The 14,650-nt window shown below is 43.1% G+C and overlaps 1 protein-coding gene across 4 annotated transcripts in view; it reads right to left on the reverse strand.

The window, feature by feature from the left end:
• numb (NUMB endocytic adaptor protein) overlaps positions 1–14,650 on the reverse strand; it is a 47,347-nt gene that overhangs the window by 15,658 nt on the left and 17,039 nt on the right. For all 4 annotated transcript variants that reach the window (XM_069662029.1, XM_069662027.1, XM_069662028.1 and 1 more), the window contains exon 2: positions 5,140–5,276. In XM_069662029.1, coding sequence (XP_069518130.1) covers positions 5,140–5,265 — 126 coding nt within the window. In that variant the 5' untranslated portion in view covers positions 5,266–5,276. The remainder of the gene's footprint in view (positions 1–5,139; positions 5,277–14,650) is intronic.

The raw sequence follows: 14,650 nt of genomic DNA on the forward strand, positions 1-14,650 counted from the left end.
GGTGAGACTGTGCATCCCTGAAAGCACCCAGCTCCTCAGTGTTCCTGAGGACTGAAAGCTGGGGAAACCACAACCTGGTCTGAATATCTTTTCTTCTCGGTGTACAGAACTCCAGCTAATGTCTCATTCCAACACAATTACGATCGAGCCAAGTAATTCTGTGAGTCAAAGAAAACTGCCCTTCAAAATATTAATAGTAAATGTGTTATCACTTTGGCATACATTTTAAATTGCTTTGCAGCATAGGTCCCAAATATATTTTCCAAGGCCTTTTGCAGTATCCTATGGTTGCCTCACACGATCTAAAACTCCCTCTAGAAACACTTGTAGTATAAAAAACAACTTTACTGCGAGACCAAGGCGTTTCTGCTTTTGGCCATCATCAAGGTCGCCCTCGTCCTGAAGGGCACACGCTGAAATCAGCTAGTCTAAAAAAATGTCCTTTAAACATGTGGCTGCTGACGTTTTCTTCTTTAAACATTTTCCCTCCTCTGTGAAACCTTTGAAGTATATTACCCTCTTTTAAAACAACTGACATAGTATAAAGAAAGCACCACGTTATGCATAAAAGACACAACACAAAAAGTAATGTTTCAAACTCTTTTGTATTGACTTTTTCTTGCACTGCTTCTTGGAAATAGGAAAGTTGCCAGAATTTACACAATAAAGTCAGAAAAAAGCAAAACACCAGCTAAAATATACACTGTATAAAATATACACAAGCTTAAGGATGAAGAGCAGGGGCTCTGATTCACCATAAATGCCACACCTTTAATGACTGAGATATGTAACCACTTTAATCTGGTGACCTCGGGATCTGAGAGACTCCGCTCAAGACCAAACCACATTCATCCCACAATTTTTGGGGAAACCCTGCGCTCCAACCAGGTAACAACCCACATCATGGATGACCTGGAAATCCTACGTGAGGTTGGTTTGTACGGAACTGTTACTGAATGAACGGAAAAGGCTTCCTCTTCCGGTCCGAACCTCCCTCCTCCTGAAGCAGCATCACACCCTGCTGTGTGTCGCTCAGGAGTCACAACCCTGACCGCCCCAGAGGCCATTGTGCGCGCGGGGCCGGAGAGGAAGTCCTTACCCTTTCCTTATAGATACACAGACACAGAATGACGCTGAACCGCGCCTGTCAACCCCACCCTCTGGCCCTGCTATTTTGAGAGTGTGACGCCACAGCTGTGAGTCACACTGTCGGCATACTAGAGTACACATGTGTTCACACACATGCATGAAACGGCGAACAAAAAGGTTCGTTTGTGTGCTAAGGACAATACTGATGTGAGGAGGCAGCTGTGGGTAGTGAAGACAATGAAAGCAACAGCGCCGCTAATAGAGACTCAGCCCGGAGACGAGCTGAGGTGTGATGAGTAAATGCAGGGGAGGCCCGAAGTGTCACAACAGATGCTTCATTTAGCATCTTACTCCATCCTGTTAGGAACTAGCCGGCAGCAACAATCTGGAGGCTGAAACATCCACTTCTAACAGATGTGATCAAAAAAAGCACTTTGAAAAGATGAAACAAATATCTGATGTGCAGTGTGTCGTACATGTGTAGGCTAATTTGGTTCTGAAATCACAGTTTGTTCATGCCCACTCCAGGATTAGTTCCCCTCTGCACTAATCCTACAGTGGGCTCAGATTAGATGCAGTTTATACAGTATACCATGATATTGAAATCATTGTGCGGTTACTGCCTCTGCACTGTTTGTGTTTGATGAGGAAGTAACATAAGATGAGCTGTTGTATTTACACGTTCCTGCCCCTGGGGTTGATTTCCCAGCTGTAGACGGGCCATCAGAGGTAACACAAAGCAAACACTAAATGCGACTCGGGGAAGCCTTTAAATTCGCAGGTTTGTAAACACCTGAAGCAGCCACTGATAAGGAGGACGAGGGTCAAGGCGACAGCCAGACAATACAGCCACTTTCCCACTGGTTAAAAAACCCACTAACACGCTGCTTTTTTGCTTAGTGGGAAAGGTTACAGTCGGTCAAATGACTCGCAGTAGACCCGGGTAATTATCGCCTCGGCTCCGATTGGCATTGACAGTAACACAAAACCTGTCGATACGCTAATCTCCGCCCCCTTTCCGGCGCGATGCCGACAGAGCAGCGCTCGAACATCATTCTAAATTTGTCAGCGCAGAGTTTGATACACAGACTGAATGACCTGAAAGACCTAACCAGCGTAACATCTTCACTGTTTACTAACCCTGTTTCCGGCACGTTTGTTACATCAGAGGGTGACGCAGCAGAAAAGAGACCAAAAGGCGTATACTTCACTGGCAATGGGAACAAAGACAATCGGCATTAAAAGCGGGTCTTCCCGGGTCTGAAAAAAACCCACGTCAACTCGCAAATTCCAGTGGGAAAGGGGCATAAGACAGTACAGTGGAGTATTGCTTAAATTTACATGTTTTATTTTGAAGGAATACTTTTTAGGGAAATATGCTTGTTTACTTGATACTGGTGGTCATAAGCCTGAGGTGGCAACACATTAGAAACCAACTGAAATAGGATTTCTATTAGGCTTGTATAGTTGTATTTTAACTGTCTATATGATGGGCAATTTTGAGAGAAAATAGCTAGGAAAACATATATGCCTACACTTATAGAATGATATATCTGTTGGCCAATATAGGTCTTTATAAGATATATACTGCTCTTTAAGTATCAAACTACATATAATTTACTGGACATGGATTTCTGGGTCTCAGTCCTCGGGTTGTAATCTAAGTGGTTTCCTGGAATTAATTCAGGGTATTGTCCATAAATCTGTCATATTCATCAGAAAGTCCATCCACAAACTGTGTCTCTCAAATGTGTGAATAACAAGCTCACACATTCATTTCCATACAAATAAGTCTGTATAGTTTGAAACGTACAAAAGGTCACAAAAATACTTCCCTTGTCGTCTGTTTTTCATTCAGTAAGCACGAGCAGCACACAGTCTAATCTCTCATTCAGCTCCAGCCTTCAGACATTTCCATAGAAAAGAGCAAGTCTACATTTTTATGCCTTTGAAAATCACCTTGAATCATGAATGTCGCTGCAGTTTCAGCTCAAAGACAACAAGCATCAACGTACACATGAATACCACTAACAGGCTGAGCACAGGCTGAGGGACCAACTCATGGTAATCAGAAGCAAACCGGCCTTATGCTATGCTTGTCTAAGCAGTGTGTAGTGGGGGAAGCCCCAAGCACCACCATGAGAGGCTCATAACACCCCGACTGGACCCCGACTGGACCACCACCTCTCCACGCAGCCTCTCTTCTTCTCCTTCTTCTCTGCATCTCCTCTCCCACCCTCTGTCGGTAACTCTTCAGTGCGGCAGTCTGTGATCGTTTCATTCCAACTATTCCAACCCACATACAACTGGGCTCCTCTGAGGCACCTAGAGCGGGAGACCGGGAGCAGGAGGGGGAGGAGGGACACGGAGGAGCAGCATGGTAGGTTGCACCGGCATGATGAAAGCCAGTGCAGAGGGGGGAAAAAAGGCTGGAGGAAGTGAAGTATGTGTGGCTGCAGAAGTACTGATCAGTTATCGACTTAATTCTTTCGCTATTTGAACAGTTTACCAGAAGACTTTCAGAGTAGAACAAGACCATGCAACAATGTCCAGGTACCTGAGCTCAGGATTTGGCAAGGCACACCTGCTGCCTGGTTGCAGGTACAGTTTTTCCTTTGTAAGGTTTTGTAGAGCACTTTAAGAAAAGAAAACAAGCTACAAAACTTTATCGAAGCTGCTTCATCTCGAAAAATAAAATTGTAGGGGTGTTACGACCTCTATTATATATTGTATTGTTGTGTTGTGATGGTATATGTTATGTGCATCTAACAAACTTTAGTTTTCCATCACCAGGAGTTTGTTATTTGCATAACTCACATCAAAGGGATGTCAAACTGTTGCAACACTGGTCACTTCAGGGGAGCAGGAGGATTTTCCAGTTCTGTGAAACTTGTTTATTTTGTATCTGTCCTTACTCACCATGGTGAGTCCAAAAGTGCAACTAAAGACTACAAGTCAGCTACACTGTGTGCCCTTGAGGTGTTTTGTCTTTGGACATGTCAAGTAGGTGGAGGGGAGAGAGAAGAATATCGGCACAACTGCCAATCCAAAAATGTTGGTATCATCAACAATTTGTAAAAATGTCTCTAAAGACAAAGATCATAGAAAATGTGCCGACTTAAAGGAGGTCTTAAATATAAGTGAAATGTGAGAGGGCATAGTTCATGGACACCTTTAACAGGAGTGTCAAAGGGAGTCAAATAATCGCTAACAACAAAAGTAACTTTGCAGAGAAGGGGGAACATGTCAGGGAAACAGGTGGAATCTCGGTCAACAACCTCCCAGTACCTGCCTTTACTTTTTCACCACTGTATTTCACTTCCACCGTTTCTTTCTAAAAGGAAACGGGTCATAGTAAACACATGGGTGGTGTCAAACCACAATCTGTACACACTGATCAGCCACAAAGTTCCTGTATTCTCAGGAAAACGTTCTCCTTTTCCACTCTGAGGTTTTTAATTCCCCTTTATCTGTGTGAGGGGAGGACTTGGAGCAATGTGATGAGAGGAAGCGTACCGATGCACTTCTGTTTGCTAAAGTGGAAGGCTTTGTTGCCAAAACACAGCGAATTCTCCACTCCATCAACTGCAGCACAGCAAGTCCAGTTCGGCCAATTTTGAAACATAGTGTGTGTAGAAAGCTACTGCATCGCCTACAGAGGCGTGCCTCCTCTGCCCCTGAAATATTGTTTGTCAGCTATAATGAAACATTTTCTCTAATTTTGCATATTTTACTTGATGATTCAAGGAGACCAGAAATCAATAGTGCGCACACACACACACACACACACACATCCCACAGCTTCGGAAAGCTCCAGTAGATAATGTTGCAACCCAGATAAAAGGCGCGCTCACAGTCACTGAATGCTTATGATTAATCACAAGCAGCGTCCTTGGGGAGCCAGGCAGCGAGCAAGTTCCTCAGAGGTATGAGTGTGCCACAGTAAGGTCAGCACTGCACTGTGTGTATGATAGACTGTGTGTGTGTGTGTGTGTGTGTGTGTGTGTGTGTGTGAGAGAGGCTTTGTATGCAGGTGTGTGAGGGAGTCACCTTGACTGCAAAGCTACATTTGCCGCTGCGGACCGCCTCCTCGTCTGTCTGCCACTGGTGCGGCCGACTCGACTCCGGCACGTAGACGTCTTTCTTCCGGCGGAAGCTCTGCCGTAGCTTATTCATCGCTGAGCTCCCTGTGAGAGGGGAAAGACATTTTATTAATCCAGGAGTGAAAATTGGGCTGTGGACAGCAGCAAAATAGTGTGCAGCACTGACTGGAACACTGGAGACACACCACAAAAAGGGAACAGACAACAAAATATAAATGAAAGTCTGGGAAATGTACCAATTCAGATGCAGTCAGTAGAGTATGTCACAATAGAAATTAGTTAACTTCCTGTGTTTGATAACGGATGAGTAGCTGGTGATTGTGCAGAACCACAGTGCAAGACTACCACTTTCATGCGTCGTGTTCTGTGCCTGTAAACAGGAAGCATTTAAATACTGACTTGAGCGAACAACACAATACAGTAAGCTGTTGTTTCTCTGACTCACAAGGAGGAACTAATGTGTGTGAGCCTGAGTCTCTGTTGGATTAGGAGTCAGGGCAGCACATATAAAAAAGGGAACAGAGGACACAGAGGGCAGTCTGCTGCTCCCACTGAAAGAACTTTACCTGCCGAGTACACCACGGCTACAAAATGATCCATATTATATCCAAAGACAGTTGCATTTTGATTTGCATGTTTTGATACTTAAATGTAGATCTTGACCACTGAAATCAGCCTTCTGCGAGGAATTAATCTCTGATCTACAACTCTCCACAGTGAGGTTTGGAGATTTCTGTAGTATGAAGATAGCAGAAGCAATGGACGATGATATCGGGGCCATTGCAAACGAAGCAGCAATACAAGCTGAAGACATTAAAAACAGAGGCTTGAAAAATCACAAAACTAACTGCGATGGAAGAGGAGAAGAAGTGTGAGTATCACAAATTGTGGCGTAACATCAGAGTGAGAAAGAGCAGCATGACTGCAATCTGTCTGCGGCTCCGACGCTCTCTGCTGTCAGTTATGCCTGTTAAACCACTATCTATCTAGACGGCTATAACATTACGTTTGTTACATAACCTCAGTTACTGCATTGGGACAATTTTGCCCAAGTGTTCAGGACAACATCTAATTAATTACTTTGGAGAGAACAATGTTATCATAGCTGAGCTGATGGCTGAAGAAACGAACATGAAAAAATGATAATCAGGCATAGTGTTTCTTCAAAATGTTTTATGTGTTGAATTTGGATGTTGAAAAGAGTAAAAACTGAAATCATCTGGAAATCTTAAAACAGCTCAATTAATTAGGCTAAAAGCACTGCTTTAAAAGGGTGCAGGCATGTCTTCTTGGCTTTGGGAGGAGATTAGGAGGCACAAAAATGCAGAGACCCAATTAAAAGTTGCTGATCCAAACTAGACCTGAGAGGTGCATCCATCATCCAAAGCCCGGTTCATGTCTCCCACAGAAACTCATAAGTGAGGACCAGAAGTCAGTCATCCATGCAGTGCTAACTTTTGACACGTGAGCAGAGCATACTCCTTGACTAACAAGTTATACCCATTAACTTCTGAGCTGATGAGGATCGACAGGATTAAAGGTCTTTAATCCAGGAGGACTGACTGTCCGCCAACACACACACTCACGCAGATAGACACAGGAAAGAGCAGCAAAGCAGCAGCGTATAGTCACACACATTTGCACCTACTTAAATACACACACAGGACTGAGCTGTCTGTTTGCACAGTGAAACCTGTCCTCTGAGCCGGTACTGGTGGGGCTAGAAAGTGTGTTTGAGGTGACGCTCTCTTATCTGTCCATGACAGGCTCCGGAGCTCTGTGGGCAGCACACAATGAAGCTTTCAGTTCTGACCAGGCCAACAAAACACACAAAAACACATCAAACTTCCTGCTGTCATTAGAGACGGGACCTGATGTGGACCTTGGACTCAAGAATTGCTCAAGAGCCTAATTCTGCCATGTGGCAAATTTCTGCACTCCAAATAGCCTCAGCGCACCCACAAAGACGCATAATAAAGCTTAACTTGCTGCTTACTTAATACAATGATGTTGTCTTGTAAAACAGCCTAAATACAACTTGTAAATGGCAGCTGGTCACTCTGCCAATTGAGTGTTCGCGTGGCCAATCTGGCAAACTAGCCGCCAAATTAAAGCAGAAGTTTTGGGCTCTAGTAAGCGGATTCCTGTCTCTCATTTTCCACATGTTCTGTGGTGGAAACTCTAGCTATTAATACGTTTCCAGATGAGAACCACTTCAAAATTGTCTGATCCGAGCTTATTATTTGCCTTTGACGAAGCCGGCATATTTTCCTGACAGGTGCCTGTTGAAAATGAAGGCTGAGTGATATGGACTGAAAATAGAACCTATTCACACCACGTCCAAATTTACGTTTTTAATCAATTTTATGCCGCTCATGTCAGCTGCTCTTAGGCAGGTGATTTCTGGCTCAGGCTGTCTTGTGAAACTTGCAGTGCGACAGACGTCTCCCATCAGGCAGCATGCCTCTGTTTGATACGGTAGAATAAATTAGTCACACTTCTTCTCATGTGGCCACAGACTTTAGACCAACTTTACAACTGACAGTAGTTTGCTCGAATCGGACACTGTGAAACTGAATCACTTTGAGATGACGGAGGAGCCTTTTCTGCAAACAAACTCACTTTTAGCAGAGGTCGTGCATGCAACCATCTTGTAACTTGTATCTGAAGAGAATTCTCATGTTTTAATGAACAGTGTGAGGTCAAAAAAGGAGTGGCATCTACCTTAATTAAGCAAGTTATTGTAAAAACCGTTGGTCATTTTGAAACATCGTGCTTAACAATTACTTCCTTTCAAAGCAAATATGGTGATTTCCACTAACGGTGTAACACCTTTCTGGAAACGCCAGCAAAATGTGGAAACATCCTTCCATGAAACATGGGCTTGAATTCCAAGAAATTCACGATACTCAGAAACAGTTACCGTGTTAATTCTGAAAACACGTATAAGCCTGCTCTCTGCAAAGGAAGTTAATGATGAATCAATACGGGAAACAATCCCATCCCTTTGTGGTGCAGCAAAAACCTCTCTTTTCAATTGTCCATTGTCTACAGCAGCGCTCAGAAAAAACATAACACCTGAGTCATCCTTTCGTAGAAATTCGTAGAGCTGTCTGAAAGAGAAACCTTGAACCAGGCTTAAAACAGCTGCTCAGATGTGTAAACGCACCTGCTTTGTAAGAAGAGCCAGATACATCTGCAGGTGTAATGATGTAAAAGTACCCAGTCTGACCCAAGTGTGTGTGTAAAAAATGTGTGTTTGTCTTTGTGCACATACACACGCACAAGTCGTAGCCTGCAGTAGAGTTAAGTGTTGAAAACAAGACGACTGAGTGAGAGGGGAGGAAAATATTGCTTCATCCCTCACTCCCGCTCTCGCTCTCTCTGCTAACACACCCGTTTATTTAGGTCATATCATGTTTGGGCTCACTGCAGTGCCAGTGACAGGCTGCATGCTGCCAGCCTGCAGAGTGAAGAGGAGGAGCAGGAGGAGAACCCATTTGTCAGCTCACGAGCACCTCGTCTTCCGTGCAACAATTTGAAAAAGCAATTTCCAAGCAGGCATTTTCAGCAAAAGTTTTCAACTTGAATTCATCACACACAAGACACCACTCAGAAACAGATCTTCTGTTTAACTTAATATATCTTTAGGACAACTAGTTTGTTTGTGATACTGTAACAACAACAACAGGAATCCCTATTTCTTACAGCCTCCACAGAATTTAAGACAGCTGTGTTTTTTTGCTGGTGAACCAGTTTGCCAACTTGACAACCACAAATTTCCTTCAAATTACTGCCAGATGGAGTAACATTTGAGAGCTGCAAAGACTGATTATTTATCTACTCAATTGTCTTATTTCCTATAGTAGTCACTGTATTAAGTCGATAAAATGTCCATTAGTCCATTACTCAACAATATTTGGTTATATTTGGTTTTATCATATAAAAACAGACAAGTAGACACCAGCTCAGTTTTTTCTGCCAGTAACGCTGTTAGTCTGGAAAGCAGTTTATTTTCTAGTTTTTCACTCACAGGCCAATATCAGCCCATTCAGGCCCTATAGTTTTTATGCCTCTCCTCACAGCACCTTACTAAACTCACCTTCTAAATCACTTAACACTTACGCCTCTGCCAGCTTACAGCCCACTCACCTTCCCTCCTGCATGCTTCAGTGTCAAATAGGGAGCGCAGGAATGTAAGTGAAAGCTCATACACTCATGTGAGTGGGAAAGAAAGGGTGTGTTTGCTGTATTTGTGTATACTATAAGTTTATATGAACAGCAATGCCAAAATATTACATGAGCACTACAAGAGAATGTGAATAACCCAACAAGGTCATTTTCTTCAAGGCTCAAAAGTTATTTGTAATTTTAAATGGGTTTTCTGACTGGAGAAACTTTTCCATAGTTCTCAGTTACAGTTGAAGAACATCGTCTCTTTTTCTTTTGATCAAACTGCTAGAACTGGATTGTTCAAAAAAGCTTTTTTTTAAGCTCCTTCTCTTGAGTAGGTACTCTCCCAGCACAAGAGGAACCTTAGAGTTATGTTTGTGTGTGTGAACACAATGTAGCGTCTGCACCTGCGTCTTTAAACACAGCAGTGTGACAGCTCATAACAGCAGCCTTTAAAATGGACCAAAACACAAACAAATGGACTAATAGTGAAGTCTGAATTTGCACATCTTCTTTTCAACTTATTTTCAACACTGACACCCAGAAAACAAAAACAAACACACAGCTCCGACCAAGACGTCCTCCATCTTGTTGTTGCTTCATATAAACCGACTATACCGACTTCCTTGCATCATTTCAGGGTTCCTATTAGCTGTGCGATTGCAAAGAGAAAATACCCTTGAAAGTATGTGTTACAAGCGGAGATCCCAAGTGGGCAGTTTCTCTCCTTGACTTGAACCAGCACAGATCATCCTAACCTGGCTACTTCATTCTGTTCTGGAGTTTCACCCCTGTCTGTTGAAGTTCCTGCTTAGCTTTGGTATGACAGCATTTAAATCTAGAGTAAACACTCAAATAAATACATAATAATAATAATAGTACAGAAATTCAACCCCTGCAGAAAAATAAACTCTTAACAGCGCAAGTACAAATGCTTTAGCAAATACAGAGTATGTACACTACATTTATGTGCAACTCAAACAGTATGTGCTCTGAACAGTTGCAGAAGGAGTTCCGTGTCAACAGCAACAACCAGGGATTAACCTTAAAAAATAGACTGGTAGGTCAAACGCACACATGTTCATTATCCCATGTCAAACATGGAGCTTGTGCATGAAATCTGCATTAGCTGCAGCACCACCAGCATTAGGCAACTCTATTTAGTGTGTGTCGTGTTGGCAGGAAGGTGAGTGTGTGAGCGGGATGGAGTCCAGGCAGACCGGGCCAGCAGGAGCAGAATGAGCAGTGAGGGAGAAAGTCTGCCCGGGTCCGCCTGGTGCAGAGGGCTGGGGCGAGTTGCTGGATGGGTGGGGGTCATGTGAGGTGGGTTTAGAAAGGTGAGAAGCAAAGATGGAGCACGGAGTAGAGACAGGGGGAGGTGAAAGAAGGTTAAAGAAGGGAAGAGAAGTGACAGAAGGGACAGAGAGAAGTTAAACGGTGAGGACAGAAAAGGATAGAGAGAACATGGCAGAGAGGCTGAGAGATTTAGCACATTTTCCCTCAGGTTTGGATTTATTTAGGTTCAAAATAAGGATAATGTTCTCTTCACAGTATGTCTTCAGAAGTTGTTAAAAAACATCCGATCAATGCGAGGAGGTAAAGCAGACCTGCAGTAGAACAGAGAGTCACTTAAGCCTCCGAGTCTGGCAAATACTTCAAAGTTTTTATGATCTTTGTAGACATTAATGGCAATAGCACAGAGAATTACACTGGTGTTATCCTTTTAAGTGAAGCAGACAAATACAGCTAAATATAAATGTGACCTCTAAATGTTGCCTGTCTACAAAGCAAAAGTAAAAGCCACAGTGGAACACTGTTTTCCCACGGAGGAAAGGCGAGTATTTTTCTCATGAAACATGCAGTGTCTTGTGTCTGCACTGCAATGTGGTCTATAAAGTTATGTGCTTGGATTCCCTTTTCTTCCTCTTCAACAGTTGACTTCTTACTTTATTGTGGTATTTTTTCACAGATAAAACTTTTTTTACTGTTAAGAACATTAACAACATATGCTTGACCACAGACACATGGGGGTAGACCAAAGAAAATCAGACTTTATGTTGCAATGAAATCAAATAGATGTTTGTGTGTCGTTGATTTGTTTTGTACTTATTAATACCGTTCTAGAGTTTGCCATTACCAGGAAAACATAACAAAAAATCTTACTGACTCATTATGTACTTAAGGGGGTTGGCTAATTTTGCATCCAATGAGACGCTTTCTCGATTTGTTCTGTCCCTCCCCAATGGCGCACAGGAGTCACTAGTCAGCTAGCAGCTATGGCTTGTTTGACTGTTATCACAACCAGCACATTTGGCGGCTGTAATGGCAATCAACATCAGCCATAAGCCATCCACTAAACAAATATCAGGCTGCTCGTCATTTCTTGAAAACTTTTAAGCTTAATGATCATGACAGGTGTAATCATCACAGATCAAGAACAGAACTTATCTTACTCTGGACATTGAAGCATATCAAAAGACATGTCCAAGGGCTAGCGTATAGAGCTTGAATAATAAAATAAAATTTCCTCTCTAAAACTACAAAGGAATGGAGGTTGGAGGGGCATGGATGGGGATGGTGAGAGTGAGGGGAGAAAGATGGGAGGGGAGGTGAAGGCTCTGTTGTCGGAGAGCAGGATCTGAACCCTGCTGGAGCTGTCACAGCTCCTATAGTTTGCTGCCGTGAGGATCTCTGGCTGTTCTCCCTACAAGCACTAATGAGGACAATTACACAAGGACCATTTATACTCTCTCTGAGGTTGTACACAGAAACAAGCAACAGGGAATGATAGGAAGAAACATGGAGCTCTTTAAAAGGCTATTACACGCTATATCATGAATCTAGTGTACAAAGTGGACAGAAAAACACTGAAGACGAGAGACACATAGAAGACAAGCTAAAGAGATGCAGGGAAAATAAGGAGAAATAACAGGACTTTTCCCTCACTCAGTGTTTGTGTAGCTGCTTGGGAAAATAGAGGGAGTTCTGCTGCTGGCTGTAGATGTAACAGTATTTGAATAATCTCTCCAGGAATGGAAAACTGATTAATCCTTGCAGAAGGATCCTAGGGATGAGTACAGCGGTTGGGTTTCAAAGAGGAGATAGAGAGGGAGGGGGGGAGGCAGAGGCCAGGAGAGCGAGTGAGCGCGAGAGCAGGAGAGAGAGAAAGAGAAAGAATGGGCGACAGATCAAGACAAAAAGGCTCCACTGTCTGTCTGTCTCCTTTCATGACTCGCCCCACCACAGTGCCAGGCGTTACTCTTCATCCGATTTTATAGTGCTCGGTTCATGGAATTCCATGTTATCGGAGTTTATAGTTTGGAGAGCAACAAGGCGATAGGATAGCCTCAAACACCAGGGCCTGCCAGCCAGCCAGCCAGCCATCCGTGATGCAAAGCACGCCTGGCCGCCCGGCATATCTGCTGGCCGCTGTTATCGGAGAGCCGGCCGACTTGAGGTGATAGTGCCTTGGTCTGCTCCGCTCGCAAACAGCCATATGAAGAGAGAATTTGAAAAATGCTGTAACCGTGGTAATCCAATTTTCCGGGCCCTGGTTTGTAGCTTGGCCTGCTTATGTAAAAAGAGGGGAAGAGAGAAAAAAGAAAAAACTTAATGTGGATGAAAGTGTGCAGTGAATCTCAAGGAAAGGGAAGCTAGGCACAAGAGGAGCAGAGAGAACCCCAACGTCCAGGATCAGGGTCAAAGGTCAGAGCAATCAGCTTATATACATTTATGACGACAACTTAGCAAGCCAAGCTGAAGTATGCACTTCTGTTTTTTAAGCTACATCATTGTTTGTACACAAAGCAATGCAAGAGCGACAACATGGCAGGGTGTAATGTTTACAAACAGAGTCTCCAAATGACCCGTCAGTGTTCCTCATCAACGGGGTTTCTACAGAGAGCTGAGTTATCTGCACTGTTTTCAAAAACAAACTGCTAAGTTAGTGTTTTTAAGAAAGCTGAATTTTCCAATGATGTCTCCTTCTCTCCAAAATAAACAAACCAGAAAAACAGCAAACACACTGAATAAAGGTTCTAGCTAAAATCAGTACTGGAGCAGCAGACATGTAACGTTACTGCTCGGAGCTGTGATTGATTGAATGACTGATTCAATGTTGAAGTACAAGAGAACAACATGGGATGGGACTTACAGCTGATTCCCTTCATTAATGCTAATCATTAATGCTAACCCCCTTAATGTGATGGGTCACATGCATCAGTATAGACTTCATTTAGGTCAAACTGTGATACATTAATTGAGTCCATTCAGAGTCATTATATACGGTATACAGAGATGTTTCTGTTCAAAAGGAAGCTTTCCCCAGAGATCACAAGTTTGGAATATCCAAAAATAGAGATCCATTTTTCTCAAGGGAGTAACATTTGGTCCAGATGTCTCTTTTAATGCAGTGCATGCATGGCACAGTTAAAATGTCTGTGTTTAATATTATAGGCTGCAAACAAATGCTGTAGTCTTTGAAGGGGTTCACACAGTTCAACACTTTAATAATGTAGAGGTACAATTTCTCAACCTTACAAACAGACACATTAATGCCATTGTGACCCAAAAACTTAGGATCAAACCTGCCTTCATCATAGCCTACCACTATAATTGACTTCAAGGCGTTGAACATTAAGTAACAGCAATAGTAAAAGCGACTCCATGCAAGCAGAAAGAGAGGCAGTCAGTAAACAAGTGTAACTCATTGCCAGATGCTCCAGCAAAGAAGAAGATAATTGCACCGTCAGTGTCCCCACAATAATCAGGATCACTTTATTTGCCAGTTACATTATGTGTTTGTATGGATCCAGCAAGCCAGCCTGATACACATAATGAAAAGATGACTGTAGATCCAAAGGACACATGCAAAACAAAAAAATGTTATGCTGCATTGTACAATATAAAAATAAGCCAAATGTAGGAAGAATTACCAGCTAAACTAATAAAAACAGAAATAACTCAGTGGGAAAATTAGTCACTGTTTTAATTCCTGAAATGCATCTATTTTAGGGGGATAGAAATGTTCAGGGACAGAACAAGAGCCAGACAAGGAAGAGGACTCGAATGGGTGTTACTCGACGGAGGAAGGAAATGTGGGAATAGGAGTGCTGGCTACTGTTTGCACGGCTCACTCACTCCCTGTCTGCCACTGAATCATTTCAGAGTTCTTCAATCTGTTCCCTGCCCCCAGCAAGACATGATGACCTCCGTTTCCTGAGCACACATGAGTGACCGGGGTTAGGGTTGAGACAGAGAAAGAAAATAGGGCCCAGGCTGCTGCT

The sequence above is a fragment of the Semicossyphus pulcher genome, unplaced genomic scaffold, assembly GCF_022749685.1.
Source record: "Semicossyphus pulcher isolate SPU_LCO1_2020_fin unplaced genomic scaffold, fSemPul1.0.p SCAF_14, whole genome shotgun sequence".
NCBI lineage: Eukaryota > Metazoa > Chordata > Actinopteri > Labriformes > Labridae > Semicossyphus > Semicossyphus pulcher.